This window comes from Lethenteron reissneri, chromosome 53, assembly GCF_015708825.2.
Source record: "Lethenteron reissneri isolate LAM-NWPU_2019-01 chromosome 53, ASM1570882v1, whole genome shotgun sequence".
Lineage (NCBI taxonomy): Eukaryota > Metazoa > Chordata > Hyperoartia > Petromyzontiformes > Petromyzontidae > Lethenteron > Lethenteron reissneri.
Window position 1 is genome coordinate 2,735,041 of NC_083831.1, and position 22,591 is coordinate 2,757,631.

The window sequence follows — 22,591 nt, forward strand, 5'->3', positions numbered from 1 at the left end:
TATGTTTTATTTTTATTATTTTATTATTTCCCTTCTACGTGACTTTACCGAAACATCCAAGAATATGAATCCCTGCAGTCACGAAAGCTTTAAATCGATATTTCTGTTTATATGATTGTGGTTATGGTTGTACTTTATAAATCCCTAATCTCTGCCATTACATACAATGAAACAAGAAAAGGTAAAAAAGAAAAAACAGAGCAATGGAATACAATACACTATTAGACATTATTGTAAAAAAAAAACGTAAAAAGTCAATCCTATGTGTTAGTGAATTTTTATATTTTAGGGAAGAAATGGCAGGAAATTCGTTTTCAAATTTATATTTTTTCTAGGGGGGGAGGGGGGCCCAGCCCCCCTGAAAGATTTGGTCCCCCCAATGTTGTCTCCATGGCTACGGCCTTGCGTTACGTCATTCTTGAGTGTCAACCCGTTGGCACCTGCCTCTGCTCGCCCCCTCATTGGTTACTCACAATACTCCCCTCCACCAATAACGAATTGGCACGTTCCCGTCACGTGACACGCCTCACTAATTGGCTGCGTCGGGCGGTGGCGGGTTTGACGACACATTTTTATTGACGCGATCTAACCCGACAGCCTCTATTATGAGCACATCTGAGTTATAACGGTCAAAGTGCGGTCCAGTTTCGCCGAATGAGCCACGGTGAGGGCATTGGTGGGTTATCTCCAGTTTACAGTCCATTCCACATTTCAATGACGGGGGCGAGTCGATCCATAGGACAACCTCTGTTGACTTCCCCCACGAAGTGGTGGTAGAGAAGAGTGTAGTACGTTTCTTGAATTGAAAGAGGTTATTGTTGTTGTTGTGAGAGCTGGGGAGGAAAGTGACGATGATGATGATGATGATGGGAGGAGAGAATTCCACAGAGGAGGAGTGCGAGGGATAAAGCGGAGAGAGAAGTGAGGTGACCTGCGGTGTGGTGAGTGGGTGGGTGAGTGAGTGGGTGAGTGAGTGTTGTTGTGACCTTGCAGTGTAGTGAGTGAGTGGGTGAGTGGCTGGGTGAGTGGGTGGGTGAGTGGGTGGGTGGGTGGGTGAGTGTTGTTGTGACCTTGCAGTGTAGTGAGTGAGTGGGTGAGTGGCTGGGTGAGTGTTGGTGTGACCTTGCAGTGTAGTGAGTGAGTGGCTGGGTGAGTGGCTGGGTGAGTGGCTGGGTGAGTGGGTGGGTGAGTGTTGTGACCTTGCAGTGTAGTGAGTGAGTGGGTGAGTGGCTGGGTGAGTGGGTGGGTGAGTGTTGTTGTGACCGTGCAGTGTGGTGAGTGAGTGGCTGGGTGAGTGGCTGGGTGAGTGGGTGTGTGAGTGGCTGGGTGGGTGGGTGAGCGAGTGGGTGAGTGGCTGGGTGAGTGGCTGGGTGGATGGCTGGGTGAGTGGCTGAGTGAGTGGCTGGCTGGGTGAGTGGCTGGGTGAATGGCTGGGTGGGTGGCTGGGTGGATGAGTGGGTGGATGAGTGGCTGGGTGAGTGGCTGGGTGGGTGAGTGTTGTTGTGACCTCCGCTTTGGTGGTGGAACACATTGCCGATGATACGAAACGACATTAAATTCCGCGATAATCGCATCGTCCGTGCAGCAGATTATCGTCGCGTTGTGGCTCGCAGATTGTCACGTTCATCTCCTGACACAATATTCACGTGGTGACAGAAGCAAAACAATGTATAGTTGTAAGCAAACGGCAATTGCCATTTAGACGGGTGCTGTTGTCACACGCGTGGACGGCGCGTCGCCTCGTCCGTCCGTTTTTTGCGGCTCGTTTCATAACGGGGCTCGTCGCTTGCTCAGCTGACGAGCGCATCAGCGACGGCGACGCGGATGGGTGAAGTGGCAACCGTCAGAGAAGCCCGTGGCAGCCTCGTGGCAGGCTCCTTGCAAGCTCCTTGCTGGCTCGTGGAAGTCTCGTGGCAGGCTCTTTGCAAGCTCGTGGCAGGCTCGTTGCAATCTCGTGGCAGGCTCTTTGCAAGCTCCTTGCAGGCTAGTGGCAGGCTCGTGGAAGTCTCGTGGCAGGCTCTTTGCAAGCTCGTGGCAGGCTCGTTGCAATCTCGTGGCAGGCTCTTTGCAAGCTCCTTGCAGGCTAGTGGCAGGCTCGTGGAAGTCTCGTGGCAGGCTCTTTGCAAGCTCGTGGCAGGCTCGTTGCAATCTCGTGGCAGGCTCTTTGCAAGCTCCTTGCAGGCTAGTGGCAGGCTCGTGGCAGGCTCGTGGAAGTCTCGTGGCAGGCTCTTTGCAGTCTCGTAGCAGTCTCGTGGCAGAGTCGTGGAAACCTCGTGGCAAGCTCGTTGCAGGTCCGTGTTGGGTGGTCAGCTGCAGCTGAAAACTTTTTTTTAAGTAAAGCTGCACACAACTGTCAGTCAGTCTGTTTATCTGTCAGTCAATCAGACTGTCTGTCTGTCAGTGAGTATGTATATATATCTATATGTCAGTCGGCCTGTCTGTCTATCAGTCTGTATATTGAATCTGACAGTCAGTCAGGCTGTCTGTCTGTTTAGTCAGTCTGTTAGTCAGTCTGTCCGTTTGTTAGTCAGTTTGTTAGTCTGTCAGTCAGTCTGTGAGTCAGTCTGTTAGTCAGTCTGTTAGTCAGTCTGTCAGTCAGTCTGTCAGTCTGTTAGTCTGTCAGTCTGTCAGTCAGTTTGTCAGTCTGTTAGTCAGTCAGTCTGTCAGTCCGTCAGTCAGTCCGTCTGTCAGTCAGTCAGTTTGTCAGTCTGTCAGTCTGTTAGTCAGTCTGTCTGTCAGTCTGTCAGTCAGTCTGTTAGTCTGTTAATCTGTCAGTCTGTCTGTTAGTCTGTCAGTCAGTCTGTCAGTCAGTCTGTCAGTCAGTCTGTTAGTCTGTTAATCTGTCAGTCTGTCTGTTAGTCTGTCAGTCAGTCTGTCAGTCAGTCTGTCAGTCAGTCTGTTAGTCTGTTAGTCTGTCAGCCTGTCAGTCAGTCTGTTAGTCTGTCAGTCTGTCAGTCAGTCTGTTAGTCTGTCAGTCAGTCTGTCAGTCTGTCAGTCAGTCTGTCAGTCTGTCAGTCTGTCTGTTAGTCTGTTAGTCTGTCAGTCTGTCAGTCAGTCTGTTGGTCTGTCAGTCTGTTAGTCTGTCAGTCAGTCTGTCTGTCAGTCTGTCAGTCTGTCAGTCTGTTAGTCTGTCAGTCTGTCAGTCAGTCTGTCTGTCAGTCTGTTAGTATGTCAGTCTGTCAGTCAGTCTGTCAGTCAGTCTGTCAGTCAGTCTGTCAGTCTGTTAGTCTGTTAGTCAGTCTGTCAGTCAGTCTGTCAGTCAGTCTGTCAGTCTGTCTGTCAGTTTGTTAGTCTGTCAGTCAGTCAGTCAGTTTGTCTGTCAGTCTGTCAGTCTGTCAGTCTTCATCAACGCCCTGCAATCCACGTGTCCACGCCGTGAGACGGTTCTGAGTGAACGACGCCAATGTTTGAGCCCCTTGCCTGGTGCCCAGAGAGAGAGAGGACCACGGATATAATCTGGGCACGGCCATCGGAGGTGATGAAACCAGAGCTGCTCCTGCGAGATCGAGGGGCAATCGGCGTGGAGTGTCACCGAGTGCCTTTGGTGAGGGCGTGGCAGTGGCGAGTGGTGGCGCAGCGGTTAGTCAGTCAATCAGTCTGTCTGACTTGACCCGGTCTTTGAACAAGTTCAACCTCCGTACACGCTCCATCATGGAGGTGTTTTGGGGGAGATCGCGTAGATATAAATGCGTCGTCAGACCCGCCACCACCCAACGCAGCCGATGAGTAAGGTCCGTCACGTGAAACAAAACCTGGCCGTTTCGTAACCAATACAGCACACCGGTTGTTGCGTTGAAGACTAAAACCACCCACAACATTTGCAATTCGTGTACCGTAACGTTTCGCCGGTAAGTACACTAACAACAACAGCAGCCAGCATCATCAGGCGGTCTTAAATAGACGGGAGCGTAAATGTGATGTCTTCGCCTGTGAGCCAATCAGTGTATTTTGTTGTTTTGTTATTTCCTTTGAAGCTATCTACGTGACTTTTACCGAAAGACCCAGAGAATATGAATAGTATGCGTAAACATCACATAGACGAATACATTGTACACTATGTAACACGATTTTTGTTCCTGCGTAGTAAGTGTGATTTTTCCAATTTCTTCAGCCTCGAAAGTATAGAAAATTTATTTTATTCCGCACAAACCTTTGCGTTTGTGGCCAGGACTTTACATGAAGGAATAACACAAATGCACACCACGTTTTCTCATTGAACATTTTTAAAACATCACTGTCCTGTTTTTTTTTTCGATTTAAAGCTTTCGTGACTGCAGGGATTCATCTTCTTGGTTCTTTCGGTAAAGTCACGTAGAAGGGAAGTAATAAAATAATAAAAATAAAACATAATAAAATAATTCTCACGACGTTTCGGCCACAACGCAAGCAGCCGTCCTCAGGTGAAGACCAGGTCTGTCGAGGCGTTGTCGCCGAAACGTCGTGAGAATTATTTTATTATGTTTTGTTTTTATTATTTTATTACTTCCCTTCTACGTGACTATACCGAAAGAACCAAGAAGATGAATCACTGTCCTGGTCACAAAAGCAAAGTTTGTTGGGAATAATAGTAATTTTCAGTACTTTTGAGGCATAAGCAATTAGGAAATAACACTTACTACCCACGAACAAGACAGTGTTATTAAAGGAGTGGATTATTACCTTAGCTTTTGTGTCCTCGTCACAAAAGCAAAGTTTGTGGGTAATAATAGACATTTTCTGCACTTTTGAGGAATAAGCAATTGGAAAATAACACTTACTACCCACGAAAAAAAAAATGTCACACTGTGAATTATTATTCATTCGCTTGTTACCCAGGGAAGCCTCGACTCATTCTCAGGATGGTCCTACCGAGTTGTTTTTTAGCAGTAGCGAGGCGCTGCTGCTTCGGTGCAATCCCAAATAGTGAATTTGCAGGTTCATTTTATAGCATCGCGATGCTATGAGGCGCCGCAGTGGCGAGATGTTAACTACCTCGCCTGGTATACAGGAGGTCGTGGGTAGGACCCCGGACCCTGCTGTAAATTTGGAGTTTGCGTCTCTCTCTCATTATCATCATCAGGGTGGCTAGGAGATGTTAACTACCTCGCCTAATATACAGGAGGTCGTGGTTTCGATGCCGGTCCTGACGACGCCTGCTGTATATTTGGAGTTTGCGTCTCTCTCTCTCATCATCATCATCAGGGTGGCTAGGAGATGTTAACTACCTCGCCTGGTATACAGGAGGTCGTGGGTTCGATCGCGGTCCTGACGACGCCTGCTGCTGTATATTTGGAGGTTGCATGTCTCTCTCTCTCATCATTATCATCATCAGGGTGGCTAGGAGATGTTAACTACCTCGCCTGGTATACAGGAGGTCGTGGGTACGACCCCGACCCTCCTGTAAATTTGGAGTTTGCGTCTCTCTCTCATTATCATCATCAGGGTGGCTAGGAGATGTTAACTACCTTGCCTGGTATACAGGAGGTCGTGGGTACGACCCCCACCCTGATGTATATTGGGAATTTGCGTGTTCTCTTTCTCCCTGCCCTGGCGTGAATTTTTCCTCCGGGCCCGCGGTTTTACCCTCCGCATATAGAACCAACATCTCGCGTTAAGTGCATTTGTCTCCTGCTATAAATATCCACGTGACGACAAGCCACTTCGTTGAGCTGTCGTTTGTGGCCAGGTCGCTTGTGAAACAGAGCTGCGTCGCTCAGTGGGCCTTGCCTGGCAAAATAAAATAAATGCACGTGGTCAATACTGGCCACATTGTGTGTTTGTGTGTGTGCTTTTTTTTGCTATGGGGAAAAAAACAGGGAACTCGGAGTAAACCTATGAAGAACAGGGCGAGAACGTACACACACCCCCACACTCACTCAATCAACAAAGACAAAGATCCCCCGTATAGCCTTACAGACTGATTGGGGCAAGTGGTGTTAGTGAGTAGCACCTATGAAAGGCGGCACCTATGAAGGCGAGAAAGGCCTGCTGTACGTTGGAGTTTGCGTGATGGCGAGATGTTAACTGCCTCGCCGGGTATACAGGAGGTCGTGGGTTCGACCCCGACCCTGAAGCCTGCTGTGTATTTGGAGTTTGCGTGTCTCTCTCTCTCATTATCATCATGATCACAGTGGCTAGGAGATGTTAACTACCTCGTCTGGTATACAGGAGGTCGTGGGTTCGACCCCGACCCTGAAGCCTGCTGTGTATTTGGAGTTTGCGTGTCTCTCTCTCTCTCGTTATCATCATGATCACAGTGGCTAGGAGATATTAACCACCTCGCCGGGTATACAGGAGGTCGTGGGTTCGACCCCGACCCTGACGCCTGCTGTATATTTGGAGTTTGCGTGTCTCTTTGGAGTTTGCGTGTCTCTCTCTCCTCGTGGTCGCATGAATGTGTCTCCTGGTCCTCCGGGTTTGCCCCCCCGCATTCAGAATCCACATCACGCGCTTGAGAATATTTTGGCTGCTTTAAGAAGATCAACATACATACACATACCAAGTGTGCTCGTAACCATCATAGTCTGAAGCACATGGGGATCAGTCAACCCACCACGTATGTGTGTGTACGTATGTTGAACTTATTTCACACCGTAAAAGTGGGGGACGGGGGGCGCCAAATTTTAGGGATAAAAATACAAATAAAAAAATACAACAACAAAATACAATTTCGATTTAAAGCTTTCGTGACTGCAGGGATTCATCTTCTTGGTTCTTTCGGTAAAGTCACGTAGAAGGGAAGTAATAAAATAATAAAAATAAAACATAATAAAACAATTCTCACGACGTTTCGGCCACAACGCAAGCAGCCGTCCTCAGGTGAAAACCAGGTCCGTCGAGGCGACAGAGTCTGAATTTCATTGAATTTCATTCAGACTCTGTCGCCTCGACGGACCTGGTTTTCACCTGAGGACGGCTGCTTGCGTTGTGGCCGAAACGTCGTGAGAATTGTTTTATTATGTTTTATTTTTATTATTTTATTACTTCCCTTCTACGTGACTTTACCGAAAGAACCAAGAAGATGAAAACAAAATACAAAAATAAAAATGTAAAAAATATACAAATAACAAAAAATGCCAGTAAAAAAGCCGAGGAAAAAAATACGAAAATAAATGCAAGTATAAAAAATTCGAGGAAAAAATTCCAAATAAAAAAATACAAGGAAAAAATGCAAATAACGAAATACAAATAACGAAAATGTAATTGTTTCAATTCCCCGTGCGCATAGAGGGAATATGAATTATAATTAATTTGGCAACATTTCTGAGCATGTATTGGGTTGGACAGGCGTGCGTACGGACGGACGGAGCGAAAAATCATGCCTCTGTTTAAAAAACGAAAAGCTCACAAAAAACATTACATCGAAACGGAGGGGGGCAAAATGTTTCGCGGTTCACCAAAAAACCTCAGCCAAGATGTTGTTGCCCTTGGGGTTTGGGGGTTGGCGGCGCCAATTGCATGGTTTGCCGATGGCGCCAGTTGCTGGCAGCTCGTGTAGGGACACCTCTGGTTGTAACGCTCACTCACCCCACACTCACCCCCACACTCACCCCCACGCTCACCCCACGCTCACCCCCCCGCTCGCCCCACGCTCACCCCACGCTCGCCCCACGCTCACCCCCACGCTCACCCCCACGCTCACCCCACGCTCACCCCCACACTCACCCCACACTCACCCCCACACTCACCCCCACGCTCACCCCACGCTCACCCCTACGCTCACCCCACGCTCAACCTCACGCTCATCCCACGCTCACCCCACGCTCACCCCACACTCACCCCCACGCTCGCCCCCACACTCGCCCTGCCACTGCCGCTGCTACTGCTGCTGCTACTGCTGCCACTTATTCCCTGCACGCGGATTCCCGCTGCGTCAGCAGATTTCCCAAGTCGCGTCTCCGTGTCAAGACTTCATCATTCGCGACGTTCCCACCGGCTGTTCCTCGCTCAGTCCCAATTTTTTTTCCCCGTCCTTCTCCTCCTCCTCTCTCTCTCTCTTTTTTTCTCTCTCTCTCAATTCCCACCGTGACCCAGATTCGATTGATTCAATTTGCAAGCGCTTCCTGCGTGTCACGGTGCGTGTGTACGTGTGTGGTGTCTGTATGTGTGTGGTGTCTGTGTGTGTGTGTGTGTGGTGTCTGTGTGTGTGTGTGTGGTGTCTGTGTGTGTGGTGTCTGTGTGTGCGTGTGTGATGTCTGTGTGTGTGTGTGCGTGTGTGGTGTCTGTGTGTGTGAGTGTGTATGTGTAGTGTCTGTGTGTGTGGTGTCTGTGTGTGCGTGTGTGATGTCTGTGTGTGTGTGCGTGTGTGGTGTATGTGTGTGTGTGAGTGTGTGTGGTGTATGTGTGTGTGTGAGTGTGTGTGTGTGGTGTCTGTGTGTGGTGTCTGTGTGTGTGTGTGGTGTCTGTGTGTGTGGTGTCTGTGTGTGTGTGTGCGTGTGTGGTGTATGTGTGTGTGTGAGTGTGTGTGGTGTATGTGTGTGTGTGAGTGTGTGTGTGTGGTGTCTGTGTGTGTGATGTCTGTGTGTGTGTGTGTGGTGTCTGTGTGTGTGGTGTCTGTGTGTGTGTGTGCGTGTGTGGTGTATGTGTGTGTGTGAGTGTGTGTGTGTGGTGTCTGTGTGAGTGGTGTCTGTGTGTGTGGTGTCTGTGTGTGTGTGTGCGTGTGTGGTGTATGTGTGTGTGTGAGTGTGTGTGTGTGAGTGTGTGTGTGTGAGTGTGTCTGTGTGAGTGGTGTCTGTGTGAGTGGTGTCTGTGTGTGTGTGTGCGTGTGTGGTGTATGTGTGTGTGTGAGTGTGTGTGTGTGAGTGTGTGTGTGTGAGTGTGTCTGTGTGAGTGGTGTCTGTGTGAGTGGTGTCTGTGTGTGTGTGTGCGTGTGTGGTGTATGTGTGTGTGTGAGTGTGTGTGTGTGGTGTTTGTGTGTGTGGTGTCTGTGTGTGTGGTGTCTGTGTGTGTGGTGTCTGTGTGTGTGAGTGTGTGTGTGTGGTGTTTGTGTGTGTGGTGTCTGTGTGTGAGTGTGTGTGTGTGTGCGTGTGTGGTGTCTGTGTGTGTGTGAGTGTGTGTGGTGTTTGTGTGTGTGGTGTCTGTGTGTGAGTGTGTGTGTGTGAGTGTGTGTGTGGTGTCTGTGTGTGAGTGTGTGTGTGTGTGCGTGTGTGGTGTCTGTGTGTGTGTGAGTGTGTGTGGTGTCTGTGTGAGTGGTGTCTGTGTGTGTGTGTAAGGTGGAAGGTGGGGAGCGGTAGTGCCACGGTTAGCGCTACGCTGCGATACGAACCCGGCGACCCGAGTTCGATTCCCACTCACGGCCAACACCCAGCGACGAATATCTGAACCGGTCCCTAGGCCTCCCGTAGGTCGACTCAGCCTCAAATGAGTACCTGGTGCGGTGTGTAAACATCGCCACTGGGGAGACAAAGGCGGTCGGGCGTGGTGCTGGCCACGCGCTCCCTCGTGTGCCGTGCCGGCCATCGTAGGTGCTGCTCGCTAACAGCACTTGCCCCTACATTCTGTTGAGGCTATACGGGGGATCTTTGTCTTTGTTTGGTGGGGGGAGAGTGGTGGCGCAGCCTCATCATCAGCGAGCTCCTCCAGGCAGGCAAGGCTGCGTTGGCTGGGTCATGTAGCCCGCATGCCCAGCCCCCGCATGCCCTAACAGCTTTTGTTTGTAGGGATGGAGGGGGCTAAACGGGTGCGGCATTGGCTCGAGAAGAGATTGGCTTATGCAGTCCAAGATGATGTGGAGCTGAGTGGACTTGCCGATGACTGGTACCAGCGGTGTCGAGATGGGCCTCTGTGGAGCGAGGCTCGTGAAGGACGCTGCTACCGGGCAGTTGGAGGCAGTCGCCCTCCTATGGAGGGCAGAGGAGCGACGCTCACAACAACGAGCGTAGTTCCTGGGTGGATAAAACGCGGCGAGTTGCTACATTCGAGGGAAGCAACGCGTGGTGCATCTGGCGGTCATCTCGCTCGGTCAAACCCATGGCACCCGCAGGGTCTGTACCGTGACCTCCTGCTAGCAGCGACCTTGCAACATTTCGATGTAAAGCTTTCGTGACTGCAGGGATTCATCTTCTTGGTTCTTTCGGTAACGTCACGTAGAAATAAATTAATAAAAAAATAAAAATAAAACATAATAAAATAAGTCTCACGACGTTTCGGCCACAACGCAAGTAGCCGTCTTCAGGTGAAGAACAGGTCTGTCAAGGATTCTGTCTCTTGACAGACCTGTTCTTCAAGGATTCTGTCTCTTGACAGACCTGTTCTTCTGAAGACGGCTACTTGCGTTGTGGCCGAAACGTCGTGAGAATTATTTTATTATGTTTTATTTTTATTTTTTAATTAATTTCTTTCTACGTGACTTTGCCGAAAGAACCAAGAAGATGGACCTTGCAACACTTCACGAGGTCTCGGAGTGCACCTGGCACGGGTGGGGGGAGGGGGGTTTGCTTCGGTTGCCCCGAGGTTCCGATGCCGCGTGCGGCTCTTCAAGGACTGATTCGTGATGCCCCCATCTTCGTGCTCTTGAAATAATGAGGGGGTTGTATTTTGTTCCCAATTCGAAATAGAACGTAGCTCCTCTTGTTGTTCATATTCCTTGGGTCGGTCGGCGAAGTCACGTGGATAGGTTCAAAGAAAATAACAAAAAATAATCAAAAATAACCAAAAAAACTACTGCGTTTCGATCGCAACACAAGCGGTCGTCATGCGCTTGTGTTGCGATCGAAACGTCGAAGTCTATTTTTATTTTTTGTTATTTCTTTGAACCTATCCACGTGACTTTACCGAAAGATCCAAAGAATATGAATTCCTGCAGTCACGAAAGCGTTAAGTCAAGATACAGCACGACCCCGTGACCTAGCACCACCACGTGACCTTGCACGACCACGTGACCTTGCACCACCACGTGACCTAGCACGACCCCTGACCTTGCACGACCCCGTGACCTAGCACGACCCTGTGACCTTGCACGACCCCGTGACCTAGCACGACCCTGTGACCTCGCACGACCCCGTGACCTTGCACCACCACGTGACCTAGCACGACCCCGTGACCTTGCACCACCACGTGACCTAGCACGACCCCGTGACCTTGCACAACCCCGTGACTTTGCACAACCCCGTGACCTTGCACGACCCCTGTCCTAGCACGACCCCGTGACCTTGCACGACCCCGTGACCTAGCACGACCCCGTGATCTAGCACGACCCCGTGACCTAGCACGACCCCGTGACCTTGCACGACCCCTGACCTATCACGACCCCTGACCTTGCACGACCCCGTGACCTCGCACGACCCCTGCCCTATCACGACCCCTGACCTTGCACGACCCCGTGACCTCGCACGACCCCTGACCTAGCATGGACACAAGCGCCGTGGTGACGTCGCTGCCACATAAGACGAACGGCGGTTGTGGTTGTTGTTGTGTCTGTGCATCTGTCTGCGTGCGTCTCTGCGTGTGCATAAAACAAATACAAAGCGGTGCTGGTGGTGCACTACTGACCTGCCCACCTGGGTTCGATTCCCCAGCCACGGCTGACAACAGTGGCGAGTGATTCCTGAACCTCTCCTGGAGACCCCCCCCCGACCCCCCGCTCTGTGTCTCACCCACACCAACCCCGCAACTCGCCTCGATAACGCCCTCGCAGATGCCGGTGGGGTAAAGTGCGGGTAGGGCCCCACCGCTCTTCCGACACTCGTGCTCAACGTTGGAAGAGTAGGCCAAAACCACGGCTTCGGCGCTTGCGACGCGCTGCAGTTAAGAGGCGGCGGGGCTGCGCGTGTCTCGGTCATCGGATAGCTCCAACTGCGGCCCGCAGAGCGCGCGTTGATTGCACGCGTGTCCCGTATTGGCACGCACATACAGACACCAAATGAATAGCAAATACGACTAAGCCTGGCTTTTGTGGGCTAGTAGAGGGAGCATTTTGTTTATTCTGCGGATAACGAGCGCGGCCAAGGCCCTCTGAAAACAAATACAACTATATTATTATTAAAATTGTAAAATATAGATATGTTTTATATATATAACGATGGGACAGCTACGGTGAGATCAGCGTGGGGAAGGGCGATAAGATGGAATATTTACAGTTGGCAAACAGTTGGGAGGAGATAGCGGCTGAGGGATGGACGTCCCCGCGAGGGAGATGGAGCGACGGACTCGACTCTGGTGAGAATCGCCTCGTCGTAAGAGATGGAGGCTACGTGAAGAGGCCTTCATCCAGCAGTGGATTATCCATGGCTGCTGCTGTTGTTGTTTCTTACGACGATGATGATGATACATCCCGCACCTCCGATTAGCACGGCTGGCTACGTTCGGTGCGAAATAAGTTCTACGTACATACATGAACACATTATCAATCGCATGATTTCGCTTGTTGACCCAGGGAAGCCTCACTGAGTCTCGTGACTCGTTCTCAGGAGGGTCTTGCCGAGTTGTTTTTGCGGGAGAAGGGTGCTGATGTCGCTGCTGTTGCTGCTGAGGTGTAATCCCAATTGAGTAATTTTTAAGCTGTTGGTTTTTTATAGCATTGGAATATTATTGGGGCACTGCAGTGGCGAGATGGTAACTACCTCGCCTGGTATACAGGAGGTCGTGGGTTCGATCCCGGTCCTGACGACGCCTGCTGTATATTTGGAGTTTGCGTCTCTCTCTCATCATCATCATCATGAGGGTGGCTAGGAGATGTTAACTACCTCGCCTAGTATACAGGAGGTCGTGGGTTCGATCCTGACCCTGACGACGCCTGCTGTATATTTGGAGCTTGCGTCTCTCTCTCGTTATCATCATCAGGGTGGCTAGGAGATGTTAACTACCTCGCCTGGTATACAGGAGGTCGTGGGTTCGATCCTGACCCTGACGACGCCTGCTGTATATTTGGAGCTTGCGTCTCTCTCTCGTTATCATCATCAGGGTGGCTAGGAGATGTTAACTACCTCGCCTGGTATACAGAAGGTCGTGAGTTCGATCCCGATCCTGACGACGCCTGCTGTATATTTGGAGTTTGCGTCTCTCTCTCGTTATCATCATCAGGGTGGCTAGGAGATGTTAACTACCTCGCCTGGTATACAGGAGGTCGTGGGTTCGATCCCGACCCTGCTGTATATTAGGAGTTTTGCATGTTTTCTCTTTCCCTACCGTGGTCGCGTGGATTTTTCTCCGGGTCTACCGGTTTTTCCCTCCGCATATAGAATCAACATCTCGCGTTAAGTGTATTTGTCTCCTGCTAAACATTTCCACGTGACGACAAGCCACTTCGCTGAGCTGTCGTTTGTGGCCAGGTCGCTTCTGAAACAGAACTACGTAGCTCAGTGGGCCTCGCCTGGCAAAATAAAATAAATACACGTGGCCAATACTGGTCATATTCTTAGGTTTTTTTCGGTTAAGTCACGTAGGTAAAAAAAAAAATTCATAAAAGTTAAATAAAAATAAAATCAAAATCACGACGTTTCGGAGGCAACACAAGCTTCCGTCTTCAGGTGGAACCGTCACAGCACGATTGCTGCATCAAGTGAGAGAAATTCCAAGAAAACAGTCCTTGTATATATACTGGTTGAGGGTGGGAGGAGCCAAGGCAGACACCTGGATATTATTGTTGTGAGGTTCGGTGCGGCTGAAGAATCAATACTGGTCACATTGTGTGTTTGTTTGTGTGTTTGTTTGTTTGTTTTTAGCAATGGGGAAAAAGCAGGGTACCCGGAGTAAACCCATGTAGAACAGTGGAGAACGTACACACACCCCACACTCACTCAATCAACAGAGACAAACACCCCCCCGTATAGCCTTAACAGACTGGTTAGGACAAGTGGTGTTAGCGAGTAGCACCTATGAAAGGCGGTACCTTCGAAGGCCGGAGAGGCTATACGGGGGATCTTTGTCTTTTGTTCACTATAAGCAACGTCGGGAGGAGATGTGCAGCGGGTAGGACCCCCAACGACCTGCGTTCGATTCCCGCTCACGGCTAAAATCAGCGTCGGCGAATAGCTGAGCCTGGGCCTCCCCTAGGTCAATGCAACGTCCATCTGCCAACTCAAAGCGAGTGATGGATTTTGGGCTCATCTCTGCCGGCGGTGGTGGACGGAATTCCACATTATCATGGCGGTGGGCAAGTCAGTCACGCCTCTGGTAGAGCACGTGGCAGCGCGACAGGCGGATTGACGAGAATATACCTACAGGGTAAATATATTGTGGTGAGATATTGTTGATGTTACATCGTGTTTTTATTGATATATTTACACGTTTACCTCCAGGTGAATCAGCGGTTGTGAGAGCGAGCGGGTCCCAATGAAATCTAAATGTGAAGCGTTGAAATCCTGATTGGTGGCGGTTGACTCAGCCCATCATCCCTTCTTCGGGGGGGAGGTAGGGTGGTCGATAAAGCGTCTACCAATCACGTGCGCAGCGACCCCGTCACACTTCACGTGGGGTCGGCAAACCTCTTTTGTGACGTTCAACACCGCCCCGCCCCCACCACCAGCCCCCGAATGACATCATTCGCGTCACGCACGTGACCCAGGAGACGCGTCACCAACCGTCAACCGCGTCGGCCTCCATTTTGCTCCGTGGCGGCCGTCGATTTGCGGGGCCCCCCAAAAGTCGTGGCCAGCACGCGTTAAGGGGCCGACCATAAATGACGTCACGCACCTAGGGGGTGGGGGGGTGGTCAGATATTTGTTACGATGTGTGACGAGGGGGGGGGGTGTTGTTGAGAAATGTGACGTCACATCAAAATGCACAACTTTAAATAAATATAGACAACACGTTCTACTTAATTAAATAGACGTTTAATAAATGTTTTCTCCTGCAACATCAGAGTGCAGCGCCACATTAAATACGCACTGCAATGTCAATAGTTTAGAGCGATTTGAAGCATTTTTTTTGGGGGGGGGGGAGCTTGTGACGTCATATTTGAGGGGGGGGGGGGGCTGACTTTTTGTGACGCCGTCTGACGACCGGGGGGGGGGGTCAAAAATTGCCTAAAATCGCGTGACGTCATTTACGGACAGCCCCCCAACCACAGAAAACCTCGAATCCTCCAATGGTGGAACTTCTCTCTCTGTACGCAACCCCACACCACAACGCCGGTTTAACCGTGCCCGTGCTGTTGTCTGCCTCTTGTCCTTTGCCTTCTGTGACCCCCACCCCACCCCACCCACACAACGTGGCCGGCGCAAAGACGCAAATGGAGCGGCTAAGGAAGGTGGAGCGCATCTGCCGAATGCTGAAAAAGGTCTGCTGGTCATGCGTCACACACGCGCGCACGCACGCACTCCCACACGCGCGCTCGCCTCCGAGCCGCGTCGACCCCGTGACATCTCTCCCCCCCACCTACCTACCTGCCCCCCACCCCGCTAAGATGATGATATAATCTCCTGCGATCTCTGCGTTAGCAGGCGCACTGTCACCCTACACCGCACACCTCACACCGTGTCGTGTGAAGCAATGGGTTGAGGGTGACGTTTTATCAGCTGGTCGGTGTGGGGTGTGTTAGTGTGTGTGTTAGTGTGTTAGTGTGTGTGTTGGTGTGGTTTGTGTGTAGGTGGTGTGTGTGTGTGTGTATGTTAGTGTGTGTGTTAGTGTTGTGTGTGTGTTAGTGTGTGTTAGTGCGTGTGTTAGTTTTGTGTGTGTGTGTGTTAGTGTGTTTTAGTGCGTGTGTTAGTGTGTGTGTGTTAGTGTGCGTGTGTTAGTGTGTGTGTTAGTGGTGTGTGTGTGTTAGTGTGTGGTGTGTGTTAGTGTGGTGTGTGTGTTAGTGTGTGTTAGTGTGTGTGTGTGGAGAGAGTGGATAGTTTCCCATACCTGGGCAGTGTGCTTATGACCGGCTCCAGTTTAACAGCAGAGGTCTCACTCCGAATCAGTCGAGCGGCAATATATTTTCGTCGGTTGCGTAACGCTGTGTGGAAGCTACCTGGTCTGTCGCTCCGCACGAAGCTTCAGGTCTTCTCGGCCACAGTCATTCCCTCCCTTCTCTACGCTTGCGAAACGTGGACCCCCTAATGGAGCATCTTCGCCGGTTGGAAACATTTAGGCTGGCCTGCCTACGATCCATCCTGGGTTTAATCAGGCTGGATTGTGTGAGGAGCTCACAAATCCTTGAAAGATCTGGGCAAAGTCCCATCGGAGAGCTCCTCCGGCAGGCAAGGCTGCATTGGCTGGGTAATGTAGCCCGCATGCCCAGCCACCGCATGCCTAAACAGCTTTTGTTCGGCCGGATCGAGGGGGCTAAACCGGCGCGGCACGGGCTAGAGAAGAGATGGAGTGATGTGGTACAGGAGGACGTGGAGCTGAGTGGACTTGCCGATGACTGGTACCAGCGGTGTCAAAATCGGCCTCTGTGGAGGAGGCTCGTGAAGGACGCTACCGGGCAGTTGGAGGCAGTCGCCCTCCAACAACAACGGAGGGCGGAGGAGCGACGCTCACAACAACGAGCAGAGCACCGGGTGGCTAAAGCACAGCAAGTTGGTACAGTAGGGGGCACAGGTGGTGCATCAGCCAGTCGTCTCGGTCATCTCGGTCAGTCGACACGTGGCACCTGCTGGGTCTGCCCCGTGACCTCCTGCCAGCGGGCGTTCGACACTTCACGTGGCCTAAAGGTGCACATGGCCTGGCACAAGCGTCGTGGTGATGTCACCGCCACTTAGTGGCGAATGGCGGTTGTTGTTGTGTTAGTGTGGTGTGTGTATTAATGTGTGTGTTAGTGTGGTGTGTTAGTGTGGTGTGTGTTAGTGTGTGTGTTAGTGTGGTGTGTGTGTTAGTGTGTGTGTTAGTGTGGTGTGTTAGTGTGGTGTGTGTGTTAGTGTGTGTGTTAGTGCGGTGTGTGTGTTAGTGTAGTGTGTGTGTTAGTATGTGTGTGTATTAGTGTGGTGTGTTAGTGTGGCGTGTGTTAGTTTGTGTGTTAGTGTGGTGTGTGTGTTAGTGTGTGGGTTAGTGTTGTGTGTGTGTTAGTGTAGTGTGTGTGTTAGTATGTGTGTGTATTAGTGTGTGTCAGTGTGGTGTGTTTATTAGTGTGTGTGTTAGTGTGGTGTGTGTTAGTGTGGTGTGTGTATTAGTGTGTGTATTAGTGTGGTGTGTGTATTAGTGTGTGTGTTAGTGTGGTGTGTGTTAGTGTTGTGTGTGTGTTAATGTGGTGTGTTAGTGTGGTGTGTGTTAGTGTGGTGTGTGCTAGTGTGTGTGTGTTACTGTGGTGTGTGTTAGTGTGGTGTGAGCTAGTGTGTGTGTTACTGTGGTGTGTGTTAGTGTGGTGTGTGTTAGTGTGTGTGTGTTAGTGTGGTGTGTGTGTTAATGTGTGTGTTAGTGTTGTGTGTGTGTTAGTGTGGTGTATGTTAGTGTGTGTGTTAGTGTGTGTGTGTGTTAGTGTGGTGTATGTTAGTGTTGTGTGTGTGTTAGTGTGGTGTATGTTAGTGTTGTGTGTGTGTTAGTGTGGTGTATGTTAGTGTTGTGTGTGTGTCACAGTGCTAGTGTTGTGTGTGTGTTAGTGTTGTGTGTGTGTTAGTGTGGTGTATGTTAGTGTGTGTGTTAGTGTTGTGTGTGTGTTAGTGTGGTGTATGTTAGTGTGTATGTTAGTGTTGTGTGTGTGTTAGTGTGGTGTATGTTAGTGTTGTGTGTGTGTCACAGTACTAGTGTTGTGTGTGTGTTAGTGTTGTGTGTGTGTTAGTGTGGTGTATGTTAGTGTGTATGTTAGGTGTTGGTGTGTGTTAGTGTGGTGTATGTTAGTGTTGTGTGTGTGTCACAGTGCTAGTGTTGTGTGTGTGTAGTGTTGTGTGTGTGTTAGTGTGGTGTATGTTAGTGTGTATGTTAGTGTTGTGTGTGTGTTAGTGTGGTGTATGTTAGGTTGTGTGTGTGTTAGTGTTGTGTGTGTGTTAGTGTTGTGTGTGTGTTAGTGTGGTGTATGTTAGTGTGTATGTTAGTATTGTGTGTGTGTTAGTGTGGTGTATGTTAGTGTTGTGTGTGTGTTAGTGTGTGTGTTAGTGTTGTGTGTGTGTAGTGTGTGTGTTAGGGTGGTGTATGTTAGTGTGTGTGTTAGTTGTTGTGTGTGTGTTAGTGTGGTGTATGTTAGTGTTGTGTGTGTGTTAGTGTGGTGTATGTTAGTGTTGTGTGTGTGTTAGTGTGTGTGTTAGTGTTGTGTGTGTGTTAGTGTGTGTGTTAGTGTGGTGTATGTTAGTGTGTGTGTTAGTGTTGTGTGTGTGTTAGTGTGGTGTATGTTAGTGTTGTGTGTGTGTTAGTGTGGTGTATGTTAGTGTTGTGTGTGTGTTAGTGTGGTGTATGTTAGTGTTGTGTGTGTGTTAGTGTCGTCTCTCTTTGCGTCCTGCGCCACGAACCCGGCAACTCCGAGTTGGATTCCTCCTCGTGAGATTGTTGACTACCTCGCACCTCCGATTAACACGGCTGGCTACGTACGGCACGAAAGAAGTTCAACAGAAATACATAAATAAAGGGAGTTGGTGGGTTCGATCCCGACATTGACGCCTGTATATTTGGAGTTTGCGTGTCTCTCTCCCCATGGTCGCGTGGGTGTTTCTCCTGCTCCTCCTGTTCTACCCTCCACATTTAGAATCAACATCACGCGTTTAGAGCATTTTGGCTACGATAATTTTACGCGTGATAAGCCACTTCGTTGAGCTATCATTTGTGGTGGCCAGGTCGCTTCTGAAAACAATATCTAGATAGCTCAGTGGGGCCTTACCTGATTAAAAAAATAGCACGGTGAGAAAAAACACGTGAATGCACTCATGGCTACTTGAATATCGAATAAGCGAGTGGCTGAACATCGGAAAGCGATCAAGCCCCCGATATTTGAGGCGACGTTACGACGCAGCTGTAATGGTGATGGAAACTGCTGCAAGACATCTAAAGGCCCCACTGAGTCTATAGTTTGGTATTTCCTGAGTCACTCCCCCCCCCCCACACCCCCGTGATTAGCATTTAAATTGACCCCACATCAGAATTTGCTCCAACAGACTCGACAATCACCCAGCCCTGGAGCTCAGAATTGCAGACCGGTCGTCATTTCCCACTTACCCAACTGTGGCTTTGAGCCACAAGTGATTTGGTTTTATTTTGAGTCAAGGAGGGTGCAGAGGCAACGACTACAATTTCACATTCGGGGTTGGTCAAGCGTAGCAGATAACAGTCAGCAGCAGCAGCAACAGCCGTAGCAGAGTAGTTTTATCACTGCTGTGATGTCTTCTTCGTATTTGTGCATCGGAGCCATTGCGTCGTTACCCATTGTAGGTCTCTGTTCTGGTTGATCTACAGTCGCACGCTACTTCTGGAGAGTTTTTTTTATTTATTCCCCATTCGAGCATCAGGTATCCGCATCTGCTCTCGTGATTTTAACGGATTTGGTTTCGGGGTGGACCGCGAGCTTCGTGGAAGATCAAACCCCAGGGATTTTCTACGTTGGGTCTTTCACAAATATTTTATTCTTAGGTTTTTTTTGTAAAGTCACGTAGGTAAAAAATTTAAATTAAAAAAATGAAATAAAAATAGAATAAAAATCACGACGTTTCGGAGGCAACACAAGCTTCCGTCTTCAGGTAGAACCGTCACAGCAACGACTGCTGCATCAAGTAAGAGAAATTCCAAGAAAACAGTTTTTGTATATATACTGGTTGAGGGTGGGAGGAGCCATTGTGAGGTTCGGTGCGGCTGAAGCATGCTGCAAGGAATGAGCCTTTGTTGTGTAGACTGTTTGAAATGGGAGGTTCCAAATGTGATGGGCTGTAGGAGAAAGGTGTGATGTGTCTGTGATGGACTCGGGGGGATGGTGTGATCTCCATGTGATGGAGGGAGATGGTGTGATCTCCACGTGATGGAGGGGGATGGTGTGATCTCCATGTGATGGACTGGAGGGAGATGGTGTGATCTCCACGTGATGGTCTAGAGGGAGATGGTGTGATCTACATGTGATGGTCTGGAGGGAGATGGTGTGATCTCCACGTGATGGTCTGGAGGGAGATGGTGTGATCTCCATGTGATGGAGGGAGATGGTGTGATCTCCACGTGATGGTCTGGATGGAGATGGTGTGATCTACATGTGATGGAGGGAGATGGTGTGATCTCCACGTGATGGTCTGGAGGGAGATGGTGTGATCTCCATGTGATGGAGGGAGATGGTGTGATCTCCATGTGATGTAATGGAGGGAGATAGTGTGATCTCCACGTGATGGACTAGAGGGAGATGGTGTGATCTCCATGTGATGGAGGGAGATGGTGTGATCTCCATGTGATGGAGTGGAGGGAGATGGTGTGATCTCCATGTGATGGAGGGAGATGGTGTGATCTCCATGTGATGGTCTGGGGGGAGATGGTGTGATCTCCATGTGATGGTCTGGGGGAGATGGTGTGATCTCCATGTGATGGACTGGAGGGAGATGGTGTGATCTCCATGTGATGGAGTGGGGGAGATGGTGTGATCTACATGTGATGGTCTGGAGGGAGATCGTGTGATCTACATGTGATTGTCTGGAGGGAGATGGTGTGATCTCCATGTGATGGACTGGAGGGAGATGGTGTGATCTCCATGTGATGGACTGGAGGGAGATGGTGTGATCTACATGTGATGGTCTGGAGGGAGATGGTGTGATCTCCATGTGATGGAGGGAGATGGTGTGATCTCCATGTGATGGACTGGAGGGAGATGGTGTGATCTCCATGTGATGGTCTGGAGGGAGATGGTGTGATCTCCATGTGATGGAGGGAGATGGTGTGATCTCCATGTGATGGACTGGAGGGAGATGGTGTGATCTACATGTGATGGACTGGAGGGAGATGGTGTGATCTACATGTGATGGTCTGGAGGGAGATGGTGTGATCTCCATGTGATGGAGGGAGATGGTGTGATCTCCATGTGATGGACTGGAGGGAGATGGTGTGATCTACATGTGATGGTCTGGAGGGAGATGGTGTGATCTCTATGTGATGGACTGGGGGAGATGGTGTGATCTACATATGATGGAGGGAGATGGTGTGATCTCCACGTGATGGACTGGAGGGAGATGGTGTGATCTCCATGTGATGGTCTGGAGGGAGATGGTGTGATCTCCATGTGATGGACTGGAGGGAGATGGTGTGATCTACATGTGATGGTCTGGAGGGAGATGGTGTGATCTCTATGTGATGGACTGGGGGAGATGGTGTGATCTACATGTGATGGTCTGGAGGGAGATGGTGTGATCTCCATGTGATGGACTGGAGGGAGATGGTGTGATCTCTATGTGATGGACTGGGGGAGATGGTGTGATCTCTATGTGATGGTCTGGAGGCAGATGGTGTGATCTCCATGTGATGGACTGAGGGAGATGGTGTGATCTACATGTTATGGTCTGGATGGAGATGGTGTGATCTCCATGTGATGGACTGGAGGGAGATGGTGTGATCTCTATGTGATGGACTGGGGGAGATGGTGTGATCTCTATGTGATGGTCTGGAGGCAGATGCTGTGATCTCCATGTGATGGACTGAGGGAGATGGTGTGATCTACATGTGATGGACTAGAGGGAGATGGTGTGATCTCCATGTGATGAACTGGAGGGAGATGGTGTGATCTCCATGTGATGGACTGGAGGGAGATGGTGTGATCTCCATGTGATGGACTGGAGGGAGATGGTGTGATCTACATGTGATGGACTGGAGGGAGATGGTGTGATCTCCATGTGATCGACTGGAGGGAGATGGTGTGATCCCCATGTGATGTACTGTAGGGAGATGGTGTGATCTCCATGTGATGGACTAGAGGGAGATGGTGTGATCTCCATGTGATGGACTGTAGGGAGATGGTGTGATCTCCATGTGATGGAGTGGAGGGAGATGGTGTGATCTCCATGTGATGGACTAGAGGGAGATGGTGTGATCTCCATGTGATGGACTGTAGGGAGATGGTGTGATCTCCCTGTGATGGACTGGAGGGAGATGGTGTGATCTCCATGTGATGGACGGGTGGGAGATGGTGTGATCTCCATGTGATGGACTGGAGGGAGATGGTGTGATCTCCACGTGATGGTCTGGAGGGAGATGGTGTGATCTCCATGTGATGGACTGGAGGGAGATGGTGTGATCTCCATGTGATGGACTGGAGGGAGATGGTGTGATCTACATGTGATGGTCTAGAGGGAGATGGTGTGATCTCCATGTGATGGAGTGGAGGGAGATGGTGTGATCTCCATGTGATGGACTAGAGGGAGATGGTGTGATCTCCATGTGATGGAGTGGAGGGAGATGGTGTGATCTCCATGTGATGGACTGGATGGAGATGGTGTGATCTCCATGTGATGGACTGGAGGGAGATGGTGTGATCTCCATGTGATGGACTGGAGGGAGATGGTGTGATCTCCACGTGATGGTCTGGAGGGAGATGGTGTGATCTCCATGTGATGGACTGGAGGGAGATGGTGTGATCTCTATGTGATGGACTGGGGGAGATGGTGTGATCTCTATGTGATGGTCTGGAGGCAGATGGTGTGATCTCCATGTGATGGACTGAGGGAGATGGTGTGATCTACATGTGATGGACTAGAGGGAGATGGTGTGATCTCCATGTGATGAACTGGAGGGAGATGGTGTGATCTCCATGTGATGAACTGGAGGGAGATGGTGTGATCTCCATGTGATGTACTAGAGGGAGATGGTG

General features: G+C 50.1%; 1 protein-coding gene across 1 annotated transcript in view; it reads left to right on the forward strand.

The window, feature by feature from the left end:
* The window catches only part of LOC133356197 (protein cornichon homolog 2-like), a gene marked incomplete at its 5' end in the record, with an annotated part of 49,091 nt that overhangs the window by 8,866 nt on the left and 17,634 nt on the right, over positions 1-22,591 (forward strand). The window contains one exon of the mRNA XM_061573575.1: positions 15,143-15,196. Coding sequence (XP_061429559.1) covers positions 15,143-15,196 — 54 coding nt within the window. The remainder of the gene's footprint in view (positions 1-15,142; positions 15,197-22,591) is intronic.